Consider the following 13,072-nt stretch of genomic DNA (forward strand, 5'->3'; position numbering starts at 1 on the left):
AAGAAAATTATTTTCCGATGCAGGAAATAATCAGCTTAGAAGGAAAACCATCAAACGCCAGGAGGATTTAGGTGAATGACAGCAAGGGGAAAAACATTTTCATCTCCCAACTGCACTTTCTGTTTATAAGCAAAGACGTGTAGCTGTGGTATTCGAGTAAGAGAAAATATGAGTCAAAACCCTCATTTACATAACAGTCTTTTTTTACTAGAGTAATGGGGAAAAAGAAGTCAAAAAAAAGATGCAGAAATACTAGTTCAGTGTGTCAAGTAGCATTGCACCAAAGTATTTTCAGCTACTCAAACTGCACTTTCTCTCAATCTTTTACATAATTATGCAAAAAGAACAAACAAAAAAAACAACCCAAAACTGCAAGAAGCCCAATTTTTCATAAATAATTGGAGTTACATTCCACAAAAATGTATGCAGAAAGGCAGGGGACCAGTCTATATGACTGGTTTCTATTGCTCTGAGACGAAATGATCTGAATTTGAACCAAACAGGGAGTTAAATACTTGCATATAGACAAGAACTGTTAAGATACATGAATTTACTATGATAGTAGCTTGGAGATGTTTAAAACTGGTTTGACTGAGAGCTGAGCATATAAACTGATAATAGATCACAACAACAGTGAATAGTTTGTTTGTATATATGCAAGAATAAAATAAACAAATTAAAGACAAAGTTTTTTTCCTTAAAAGCTTAGACTAATATAACCCGGACAGTTTCATAAAGCCAAATCTGTGCAATTAGTCAAGACTGCGTTTTTAATGTGAACTAAGGCGTTGGATGAAAATGATCAATACTTAGATTAATTAATTGAGCTTATTATACAGTTTGACAACGAGAGTCAATTGGAATGTATGTAGAATTTAACTGAAGGTATTTTTTTTTTTTTTGGTTAATTGGTGCTGTAGAAATAAACTGAACTGAATTGGTTACCTTACTGGTGGCCCCTGGACTGGAGGCACCAGGGGGGTTTGGAGGTCTGTGTGGCAACAAGTCCAGTCTGGGAGGCACTGGGGGAAGAGATGACTGAGGGGCCATGGACATGGGTGACGGGGGGCGGTCCACCTGGATGAGACCAGAGAGGCAACCATGAGACCCAATCCATCGACGTCACATTTCAGTAAAAAATTAAATGGTTCCAACACATATTATATACGACTACATGTACAGAAGTTGCTGAAAAGGCTCGGTTAGATGATAATCGAGTTACATCAAAGCAGCTCAGGTTGCCAACAAATAATGTATCGAGATTTTCTCAGAGGCATTAAAACATGTAGGACGTTTCTAACACGAGACGTACAAAACAGCTGCTTCTTTGGCAACAGGAACGATGGAGATGAAAGGTCAAAGTAACAAGATGTGAGCTTTCAGCTCAGAAAAGGAAGACATGACAAGTGAGAATGTGTTTTCTCTACAAGAGATTGGTCTGAAGAGTCCCTTGTGGGTTGTTTCATAACAAGAAAAAATATTACCTCAATCTTCTTCCACAATCTTACCTTTGTGCCAGCAAGTTTGCTCATTACCAGGTGGGGGTCTTCAAGTCTGTCGTCGTCGTCGTCGTCATAGCTTGGCGATGGAGCTCCTTCGGCTCCCATGGCGGCCCGACTTGAGCCCCCGCTGTTGTCCTTGGGGTCAAAAGGATCTACGACAATCGGCTCTGTACCTTTAATCTCACACCGACAGAAGGGGCATCCCGTTCCCTGACCCTCCGACTCCTGGAGCACAGGCAGAAGGGAGGGAGTGAAGACAAGCTGACAAGAAGCGGTAAACTTTATCGACATGCTGAAGAGCTCTTCAGTAAACCCATGTTGGAATGACGATACCGCCTTTCCATTTCCAAAAGCAGATTTCTAGATTTTTTTCCCCAGTAGACACTTGGTTTGGAAAAGGTGAATAAAAAAATATTTACTTGGGTTTTATTATTCAGATGTTACACAAATCATGAAAGCTAAAGTTAGCTTTTGATTCTGCAGTGGGTTTCTGTTTTCCACCTAAACAAAGTTAATTCAGCTTGAGCTTCGAACGTATAACACAAATAAATGCAGACTTAACTATGTTCTACTACATACAGAAGGGTGTTTATGCATTGTTTGATAAAAAAGAAAAATAGAAGTCAAATCTAGCTTAAAACTATGATGTCAGGTAGATGAGACAGGCAGTGAAATGCCACACTCTGTTTTTTCCTATTACCCACGTCTGCAACTCAAAAGCCAAAGCAGGAAAAAGGTTCGGCCAACACTGAAGTTTTAATTTGTCCAACCAAACGCTAAGGATTATCTGTGCATAAAATACTGGAAAAAAACAAACAAACAAAAAAAACCAATAAAAAATATTGTGAGGAATGAAAAGAATGAGCTGTGAAAAAAATTTATATATCAGAAAAAGGATAAAATTAATGAGCTATGAAAGTAAATATGCAATACTGTGCAAATGCAAACATTGTGCCACATTGTTTCTTTCACCCACGCGTTCTTGGAAAGGTGAACTCAAAGCTACACTCTTCCAGAGTGGTGTAAGAGCGGTAACCATAACCTGCGACATGCAAGCCCATCAACTCAAAACCCTTTGCTTCCACCCACTCTTGTACCTGCCAGGCGGTGAGACAGGAGGTGCACATGAGATGACCACAGGGCTCGATCTTCACATCTTTGTCATTCTCCGCGCAGATTTTACAGAGCTGGAAAGTGGAGCCCATCTCACAGTACAGCTCATATTGCTCCTGAGGGCGGGAACAACAAAAAAAACAAAACATGAGAAGACAGTAACATCACAGAGAACTGACACCACCTGAGATCCTGCTGAACGGCGCCTGGGAGGATGGGGAGCGATCAGTTAGAGCGAGGAGGCGTTCGCCGAGTTTCGGTTCTGCGCTGATGCAGAGATAAGGTCGGCAAGAACCGAGGCAAAAACTGCTTTTTACACATTTCCGTGAGGCGTCTTTCTCGCTAAAAATGTTCTGACCTTAAAGTTCGGATGTATTAAATGAAAAACAAAAACAAAAAAAACTGAAAGAAAAGCTAATTCTCTGTCTTTCTGAAGGAAATTGATTCTGAAATTTGAGGACCGACAAAGCCACAATTCAATAAATCAATAAGCTGTAGAAGAAAATGATCATTTAAATAAAACTGGAAGTTCATACATTAAATTCCTCTTAAAATGTTATTCAAATAAAAAATAAAATAGTTCTCCAAAGCTGTGCAACGAACATACAAAATAACATATTCTGTATTTATTTATTGTGTCTAGTTAATTTTAATTTCATTCTAACTGCAGGTATTGTAATATAGTTTCTAATTTTATTTTTAGATATTTTTAGATTTTGTTACTCTGCTGCTGTAACAAGTGAATTTCTTCACTGCGGGATTAATAAAGGACTATCCTGATCATTTCTAACTAAATCTAATAAACACATAAGTAAGTATCGAATGGGAAAAGAAGTACAATGTAGTTTTATTTTTATTTTGCAAGAATAAAAGTATGCACTTTCTATTGAGGTATTACAGCAAAGTCACTATTGGCATGTGTAATTCTGTGTTAAATTATTGACATATTCACTTTACTTTATGTTTTTATCTCAGTTTTATTTAGATTGCATCTGGCTGTGGTACTTAGTCTCTCAAAGCACCGCTGAAGATATATTGTTTTAAATAAACAATTTTTAAGAAAATGTTAAAAAGCAACGCAAATACACAAAAAAACCCCTCCAACAAAGCATTGTGGGTATACAGGCTCTCACCTGTGTGACTTTAATGTGGTCTTGAGGTGAAGGTTCACACAGACCCGTCAGGTCGGGGTTCTGAGTCCGGCCATCGGGGAATAAATAGCTGGGGGTACAAAAAAAATAAATAAAATGAAAATGTACCCACACAAAACATCTCTGGTTAATTCAACAAGCATTTTAATTTAAAAGTAATTATTGTTATTGGAGCGATTATATCACTTGTGTACCCAACAAGCTGCGGTGATAAAAACATCTGTTGAGTTAATTTACTTTGTGCAAGTTGCTGCATATACAGTACAAGACAATTTTACAAATGGGTTGGACGCTGTAATTACCATCTGATAAATGTTTCGTAGACACAGGCCGTATACTTTACAGGCTTTCCCAGCTCAAATCGGAGTTTGATTACAGGTTGGGACAGGCCAAACACAGCTTTCATTAAACACAAGAATCACTACTGGCAGGAAAAGACGGGTGTCAAGCCAGCTGGGTAAACCACTGACTGAGGTCCGCATTAGAAATCAATGGTTCTGCTCTGGTTATGATAACAGTGTGGCGACGAGGGGGTTGGCGGCGGCGAGCTAGATGATATGCCTGGATTCACTAGAAGCTGAGAGGCAGATTCAATCGAAAGGCTCCAAAGAAAGGGGGTAACCAAGTTCACACAGAGACGCACTTAAAAGAACAACAAAAGAAAGGAAAGAAAAAAAAAGGAAAGATCTGAAGGGCACAAACTGAATGCAGAGACGAAGCTCAGAAATGTAGATGAAAAACCACAACAGATATAAATTAGTCAAACAAAAAGGGAACTTACAAGCCTTCTCTGAAACCATCAATGAGGGCCTGGAAGAGGGGCTTATTATGGGGAATGGTCTGGAGAATATTCCCATCGGCTGTCACGTAACCGATGGCCCACTGGCCCAGGCGAGTGCAACTCAGTCGGAAGATATAACTGGGGAGAGAGAGGAAAAAAATGTATCAAGTCATCTGAAAAAATACAAAAATAAACACCAGACACAGAAGACCAGTAATATGAGTAATAAAAAGATGCTTAAGTAATCTCAACTTTTATGATACACATACTAATCAAGGATTACAGGACAAACTGCTGAATACAGTTACTTGTGAATTGTGGTCCAGATTAGTGGTAGAAACTTCACCTTTGTTTCTTTCACATCGACATTAATCTAAATGAAAGGACAGTTTTGTTGAACCACTTTTTGATTCAGTCTTTGTGTTCACACACTTATCGACTGGAGAGGCAAATTAACTTGAAACAAAGTTAAACTATCCTAGTTGCGTTTTCTTTCTGGATGACAATTTGTTTATAACCCAGTTAAATAATTTTAATGCTTCTGAAGTTACTGTGAGATACGTATATGCAGTACAATTTAACATGGTTCCATTTTTTTCTACCTAAAACTGGGATTTTATAGGGACTGATTGCTCTATGAAGGGTCAATGTTCAGGGGTTGACATCTAATAATGTCGCTATAGGTTTTATTAGTGCTTTATGCTAACTTTTAAAAAATATAGGGTTTCTGCAAAATTAAACACAGCAACAAAAAAGATGAGACAGTGTTGTTATAAATCAACAGTTAAAACAATAATATGGCCTGTTGGGACATACCAGCAAATAACTCTTGTTTTTAAATGTGAAGACATCAGCTAGCAATGAATTAAAAACAACTTACAATGTTCCCTAGAGAAAGTGCTCGCTGTGGCCAAAACATTTAATAAAATCAAAGCACGTTTATATTAAACTTGCAAACAATTATTATAAAATGTGATTAAGCCTAAGTAGAAAAAGAGGTTGTGACTCTGATGCACTTCGCTCAAGCTTTTCAAGAATAACAAAAAACCTGTCTTAACACATTAAAAAAGAAAGAGGAAATCTAACGATAAAACAAAGTGAAAGAGGAGCTTCAGATGAGTCAGCAGGAGACTGAGGTTTCTGGGCTCGATGTGCCGTCTACCCTCAAGTTGGGAAATCTTTTATAAAAAATATTAGGAGGAGCAGAGCGGCTTCGGAAATAAAGTTGAACTGGTCTCACTGCGACAGTGAAGCAGGATGGGTCTGAAGCATTTTGAGACTGATGTAAGCTAGCAAAAAAAGACTTGCATCAGCTCACTGTCGCTAGTTTGAAAAAGACAAAAAAAATAAAATAAATACAGCCATTAGGGAGCTCTGGATTGCTCTGGATTAAAGTGTAAAAAAGCAGCTTTCACATCGACCAGTAAGTGCTCTGGTGTTGATGTGGCCTTAAGCTGGCCAGGCCTGAAGAGTGACATCAACTTCCAATGCACAATCAGGCCATTGATGTAAGGTACCAGCGCCACGCCGCCCTGGGCTCTTTGGACTCGGCTCCAAACGCACCCACACAAAATGTAGCATGTATGGCTGAAGAATCCGTCACCAGGACTCAAGTTGCGATACTTGATACAAACACGGACCGATGAAGGAGTTTTATTTTTTTTTAAAAAGTCCCGAGAGCTACAGCTAACCTGCGTCTGTGCAATAGTCAGCAGAAACAACTCACAGTAAGGACACAAAATCCAAAACTTTTCTTCACATGATGCATGTTATTTGTCTTCTAGACGTGTTTGTGCTCAGAGTGGTTCTCACCTGCCAGGCTTGTGGATGAATTTCTGCAGCCGAGCTTTGACCTCATCATATGTGAGGAAGGCCATGTACCCTGGGTGAGTAACAGCCAAGCTGTTCCAGTTTCGCAGCAGGGATGACCAGGGCTACCCACGCACACACACACACACACACACACACACACACACACACACACACACACACACACACACAGAGAGAGAGAGAACGGTCATAGGAGAAAGGCAGAGTGAGTCATAATGTGTGAGTGAATGGACACAGTAATAAAGAGCAGAAATAGAGTAAGGAGAAATGCTGCATATTGCAACATGCATGGGTTTTGTTCAAACGGCAGTTCAGTGGACATCAGTGGGATTTATAGGTGGGTCCAGCCAGAGTCATCAAGTTTAACGGTAGATGAGCTTGCAGAGTTTAAAGGCACACGATGAAGTAAAGGGGAGATTTTCCATACTGTCCGTAAATCAAACTATACGCAATTCAGGCCAGAAAGTTTACATACCCTCATGATTAACGTTGATTTAGGACTTTATGTGTTTTAAAGGTTTGTTTTGAAGTTCCTTATATCATACCACTAGGAGTTTAAAAGAAAAAGTTTGAGCTTTTATTTGAACTGTGTACTTTCTTCACATGATCAAAGTTATACAAACACTGACAAACAAAGGCACAGTTGGCTTTTGAGGTGGTCTTCTGGACTCACCGGTTTCAATCCAAGCAAAAATTCAAAAACTACAAGGATTGGATTTCTGATGCAGACCCAGTTTTTAGTGGTTTTAGTGGTTAAAATATGCAGCCAGATTCGAGCCGTGTGTTCACAAGAAGACTGTAAATCTCGCTAAAGTTTCAAACACCAGCTAAGCCATTTGAATGTTCGAGCCTTTAATGTATATGACACATTTTAAGTGAGTGGGCCATTGGTAAACTTTGGGATTTCGTCATTCTACAATGAGGGGGGAAAAAAATTTAATAAAAAAAGAGTACCGTATTTATGACCCCGCCTTTTCAACGAGTTCACCACTTAGCCAGAATAAGCAATGCCCAGAGAAACTGCAGAAAGCCAAGTGCCATCTTGAGCTTCAAATACATCATTTAGCATATTAAAATATTAATGCTCATAACTGTATGACTCCAAAAGCTGTTTGGATTGGCTTTTAGAAGAAAAACTGTTCATTTTTGGCGATTTATAACAAGTTTGACAAGTGATGCTGTTCATTTGAGGATGTATTTAGTTAATTTTAAAAACCTGCAATAACCAGGCCTCATATGTAAAATCCTGTCTGCAAACATGAGTGACCTTCTGGTGGACATTTTGACATTGAGTTGGTGAGTCAGTGAAGGTATTTTAGGCATGAATGAATGCACATTAATGAACCCAACAGGGAAATTGAAAAGGCTTCAGGTATTCTCAGCAATGGGATTAAATGTTTTCTGTGGCTCGGACAAATCAGCCTATATTAAAACTCGCGGCTTGTTTTTTTTTATAGTCCTCCCACACAGGAAGTGAAAAGTTCAAACTGTCTTGTTCAGTCAGAGTGCCTCATTTCTTCTTGCAGGCCTCATTCTAACCTAATTATACACCATCTTGCTCAAACAACTTTCACAAAAAATGTTAATTGAACAAACTGTACTGTACTTTTAATTTTTGGTTTTCTTTATACTGCACAGACTTTTACATCGTTTTTGCATAAATATACAACTACTACTAGTCTTTTGCACAGTGTCAATAGGTTAAGAACAGCCTTCGAAACGGTCTCAGAGTTACTTCCTCTGAGTCTGAGGACATTAGGATGAGATCTTTTTTCTGTTTGGAGAAGGAAACATCTGTAATCTGTTTAGGCTTCATTAAGCCTGTCAGAGCTCTGCGCACAAGTTCCAAGGGAAAATGTCACCCAGGGATAAATGACTCTACAGCAAAGCAGTGGTTTATGATACAAGAACACTTGCGCAACTTAGAAAGGTAAGCAGTTAACTAGGGCCTTTTCTTACCATTATTTCTAGCAGTTGTAACATAAATTTATTTTAATACTGATGTAAAAATGTATACGTGCTGTTCAACATCAACCCATGCATGCGCAATATAAACTTGTGACAAAATGGAGTACAGTTATTGCTTGTAACAAAGTGTGAAGACATGTTGAACACTTTGTATTTAGGATTGCCAATACTACAATATTTACCATCTTTTCTGATATGTATATGAATATTTAAAACTAAAAATCAACAAAACTCTGTAAGCAAATAAAAATCAAAAGGTACAATAATAGTTCACAAAATGTAGGAGGGTTGTTTTAACTTCCATTTTATGACTGGACCAGAATACTGATGAATAAATGACTTTAAAAATAAAAGTACTTGAAAGGTGCAAAGCGTGTTTGTGTGGAGTTTCTACCTGGAATAGCCGAGTGAAGATGTCGAACTCAAACACTGAGATATAATCATTGCAGGTGAGATCTATGGTGGATTTGAGAGCCATGGCCTCCAGACCAGAGCTGATGTTATGAAACTCATGGAGAGACTGACGGAACACCTTCCAAGGCACAATGGTTCTGGGAACAGACCGACAATCATACATTTACAAGAGCTTTGGATAACGTTGCGTATTACACCCCTCCCTTTGTGCTTACGTTTAAAAAAAACAAGCTATAACTGTTCTATTCTTGTTTTAAACCTGCGGTAATGTGAAAATAAATTTTTGACTCTGCAGAAGGCTGGTTCTACTGGAAGAATGTTCCTGTCAGGAGGAAGTTGTTCCTCTCCACTGTCGCCACTTTCTTCACACGAGGAGAGATTGCTGTATTGTCAGTGACTCTGAGAGTCACTAGACCGCTACATAATCAAGTTTACCATTTCTATATTCTGAGTTAATTGAACTGTACAATATGACTGTCATTGAATAAACTCAATAGAGTTTAATCTTAACTGGATTTTTTGTTGTTGTTGTAACCACTGTATAAATCGAATCTATTTGTTTTGTGATGTTGTAAACTAACGTTATAAGAGTTTACTGGAGTAAACTGAATTCATGTTGTTGTCCAGTTCACTTAATTCTCATTGGAAATATAACAGGGGAAACCAAATGGAAGTGCTATGGAATAACAGAGTTATGTAAACACTAACTGAATTGCTGAAATGTCCATGGCTATATTGAACAGTGACTGAACTTAATGTTATCTAATGCATAAGAGCAAATGCTGTGATGGCTCCCTGTTGTGCTTTTAAAAACAGTCTAGAATCAGCCTAGCTGATATTTATTTTGGTTTGGGATCTAGATTGGATACAGTAACACTGTGCTGAACTAGCAAGTTTTTAATGGTAACTTTATCACTGAAATAGATACCAGTAAATATATTGACACATTTTAGGTCCACATGGGTTATAACTGTGATGCATGAATACTCCACCACAAAAACACAAAAACAATGGTGCTTACTTGTCCCCAAAGGCGCGCCTCCAGAACTCTGCAGCATCAGCTTTGGTTATGCGGAAGTTGTCACCTTGAAACAGGCCGTTGGGGAAGATGGCTTTCAGCTCAGCCAGCATGTGACTGAAGATCAACGACAGCTTGGTGAGGTTTCGTCTGAAAAGTGAAAAAAAGAAACCAATGTTTTTAAAATCATTGGATTTTTCTTAAAAGACCACTGGAAGTATTTCACTATCAACATTTTCCAGTAAACATCCAAACTTGTTGAATCAAAACAACAGAAACACACAATGAATTAATTTAAACGATTGACTGAATGATAAGACAAGCATTCAAATCTACCAACATCTAAAACAGCCTTTTACCCGGTTTATCTTTGCCTGACGTTAAAATTTGATTGTTTCAGAAATTTTTTATTTGGATGAAAAGTGGGTGTATATTTTTGTGGCACATTATGACCTAACTGATCATTTGTGAATATTACCAGAAAAACAAGAAACTGAGAAACCGCCACAGTCAATGGACCGTTCGTAATTATATTTTACCCGAAATGAGCTGCTAAGAAATACAAGAAAAAAAAAACCTGCCAAATCATACAAGTAAATTGCTATATATTAAAGTTTGCTTTTGTTGGGCGAAAAACAAAAAGTCCTACTGCTGGAATTAGGCTGAGTGAACATAAAAGTAAATCAACATGCTTATAGTTGATACAGTTTATTTAAGCTTCAATGGTGGCTTTATAAATAAAGATGGCAAGAACTGTCTGTCCTCCAACAACCAAACAAGTTAAATTTTTTCACAGATGGTTTGAATAGGGCTGGAACAGCTGACACAAACTGAACTCTTGGCAGTCATTGACCATAAATGCACCACATCAAAGATGTTGGCACATTCAGTTGTGATTAGATATAATAGGATTTAATAGGCATTAAACAAATGCCTGGAACATTTGTGCCATCCATTTTAATAACACGTTTCTTTTTATTTTGTGAGGCAAACTCAACATCTTTGCTTCAGAAGGCCACAAGAACAACTGATTGTGGGTTGTTTTGTAGTCTAGAGGGGGATTTTCAGAGTTCCCAGTAGGAAATGGAACAAGAGCGTCCCATTAATCTGGAACTCCACAGTCAACCCTCAGTTGTGTGTCCAATATGGCTGCAGCAGATTTATGGAAGTTGTGAAAGCTGCCAGTATGAACTAGTTATTAGCGCTTCTGGGGGTTTGCGTCTCTTAAAATTTGTGGTGTCAAGTTTCTTGGTTAGAAGATTTTTATAAGTTCGTGACAGATTAACTTTTTCCCTTTTGATGCGACCTACAAACTGTACAATGCAAGAGAAAAACCTTTTGGGTTCTTCTTGGGTAGGACTCCATCAACATGGAACCTTTTAATTTGGGAGTATTTTCTCATTCTTTGACAAAATCTAGAATTGTCAAATTATGAGAAAATCTTTCATGCACAGCCCTCTATAAATCATGCCACATTATTAATCTGTTTAGTTTTGGGCTATGTCTGGGTCATTACACAACTTTAAAATTTTTCTCTGGGTTGATGTGCTGAAATATCAAGTTCCTCTTCATCTTACAAACTGAAGTCTGAACATTGCTACTTGGAATTTCTCATAATCCCCTCCACCCAGTTAAAGATAAAAAAAAAAAATATGTTCAAAACGTGAATCACCATCACACTTCACTGTGTTTCTGCACGTTCCTATTGGAGTCGTGGACAAAAGGTCCAAACTTTGACTCAGACCAGAACACATTTTCCCACAAGTGCTTTTGGTTGACTTTCAACATGTTTATGCAGGGCTTGAATGATTTTCTGCCTGTATTTCTGTCACCCATCCCTATAGATCAGACATATAAAAAAAACAGGGGTGCATCGATCGCAGTTTTCTGGCTGGTCGGCGATTACCGATCTTTTAAAAAGCCTAACATGCCGATTCCGATTTTGACCGATACCATTTTTTTTTTTTTTCATAAAATGTCGCTAAATACAGCAAGTGTGTGTAATCTTATTGATTCTACAATATTTATTGATATATTTTCTCAGAAAGTGTTGATTTTTCTTCTGCGAGTATCGATACATTAAATCCTACTTTGAGTTTAATGTCAAACCCACATTAATTAAATGGCAGCTTTCACACGTGACATTTTTTTACCCAGTTGCAATTTACAGTATCTAATATAAGTGAATGAAACAAAAAATGTTCGTTTTCTGCATAACCAAATACACAAAGCCACACAATTAACATTTAAACAAAGCAAATGTATAACAAATGTATAATAAAAACAACATTCATTACATCGGTATTACACCATCAGCTATATTTATTCAATCCCAGTCTACGAAACAGTCACAAAATGTCACCAAAAATCACTCTGTCCCTCTAAAATCTTTCAGATAATCCTAAAAATGTATTGAATCGTATCGTTTACTGAATATTGTGATATATATTGTACCGTGAACAGAATATCGTGCATCGTTTTGTAATGTGAGATTAGTGTGTCGCTACAGCCCTAGCAAGAAAGTTGCTACCAGTGAGGTGACCATTGTTAACTGCAAACGTGCAGACATGGCCTGGTGGGCCAGACTGCCAGTCAAAACTCTCACGGAACAGCAGAAGAGGAGAGTGGTTGATTTTTAGACCTTCGGTGTGGTAGATAAGATCGGTGGATTATATCTGCTTCACGTCCAAGTATCGCCTGATCACAGATCTATGAAAAATGAGGAAATCAGCTGGCCGATAAATTGGTGCACCCCTAATGAAGAAGACAGGAGATTCCACTTGTATTTGCCAGAAGTTTCTGTAGCCCATTTGTTGTTGACTTCCCGGACCACTGTTCTCTTTTTCTCTTCCTTCTGTTTATTTTTTTTAAATCAATTTGGAGCATCTTCTTCTTCTTGCACCAAATTTTCTTGACTTGATGTTTGCTCTTTGAACTGTGCACTATCCTTTTTCTTGTATCCATCCCCTGACTGATACCTTTTGCCAATCCAATCCTTATGATGTATTGGAAGCTTTTTGTAGGACTTCTACTTAACATGAGTTTTAATATAGTGGTTTATTCTGAATGCAGTTACACAGTTATGCAATCATATTACTACTATTATTGTTATTATTTTTGCAGCCTGAAAAAAAAATCTGTTTATTAGATTAGCTTTACAGGTTATAGGTCAAATTAAATATGAAAAGTTTTGAAAAGGAAATGAACTATTTACATGGCACCCCTTAATGGTCAAAATCAAACAATTTAACAGGGTGTGTAGACTTTTTGTACCCATGAATGTGGCATCTTCACA

General features: G+C 37.9%; 1 protein-coding gene across 3 annotated transcripts in view; it reads right to left on the reverse strand.

The window, feature by feature from the left end:
• The window catches only part of cbl (Cbl proto-oncogene, E3 ubiquitin protein ligase), a 50,411-nt gene that overhangs the window by 16,000 nt on the left and 21,339 nt on the right, over positions 1–13,072 (reverse strand). For all 3 annotated transcript variants that reach the window (XM_044120570.1, XM_044120568.1, XM_044120569.1), the window contains exons 3-10: positions 9,781–9,927; positions 8,740–8,896; positions 6,360–6,481; positions 4,548–4,685; positions 3,749–3,836; positions 2,600–2,731; positions 1,509–1,727; positions 946–1,077 (exon numbers count right to left, since the gene is read on the reverse strand). In XM_044120570.1, the coding sequence (XP_043976505.1) occupies positions 946–1,077; positions 1,509–1,727; positions 2,600–2,731; positions 3,749–3,836; positions 4,548–4,685; positions 6,360–6,481; positions 8,740–8,896; positions 9,781–9,927 (1,135 nt within the window). The remainder of the gene's footprint in view (positions 1–945; positions 1,078–1,508; positions 1,728–2,599; positions 2,732–3,748; positions 3,837–4,547; positions 4,686–6,359; positions 6,482–8,739; positions 8,897–9,780; positions 9,928–13,072) is intronic.

This window comes from Gambusia affinis, linkage group LG06 (assembly GCF_019740435.1).
Source record: "Gambusia affinis linkage group LG06, SWU_Gaff_1.0, whole genome shotgun sequence".
Classification (NCBI taxonomy): domain Eukaryota; kingdom Metazoa; phylum Chordata; class Actinopteri; order Cyprinodontiformes; family Poeciliidae; genus Gambusia; species Gambusia affinis.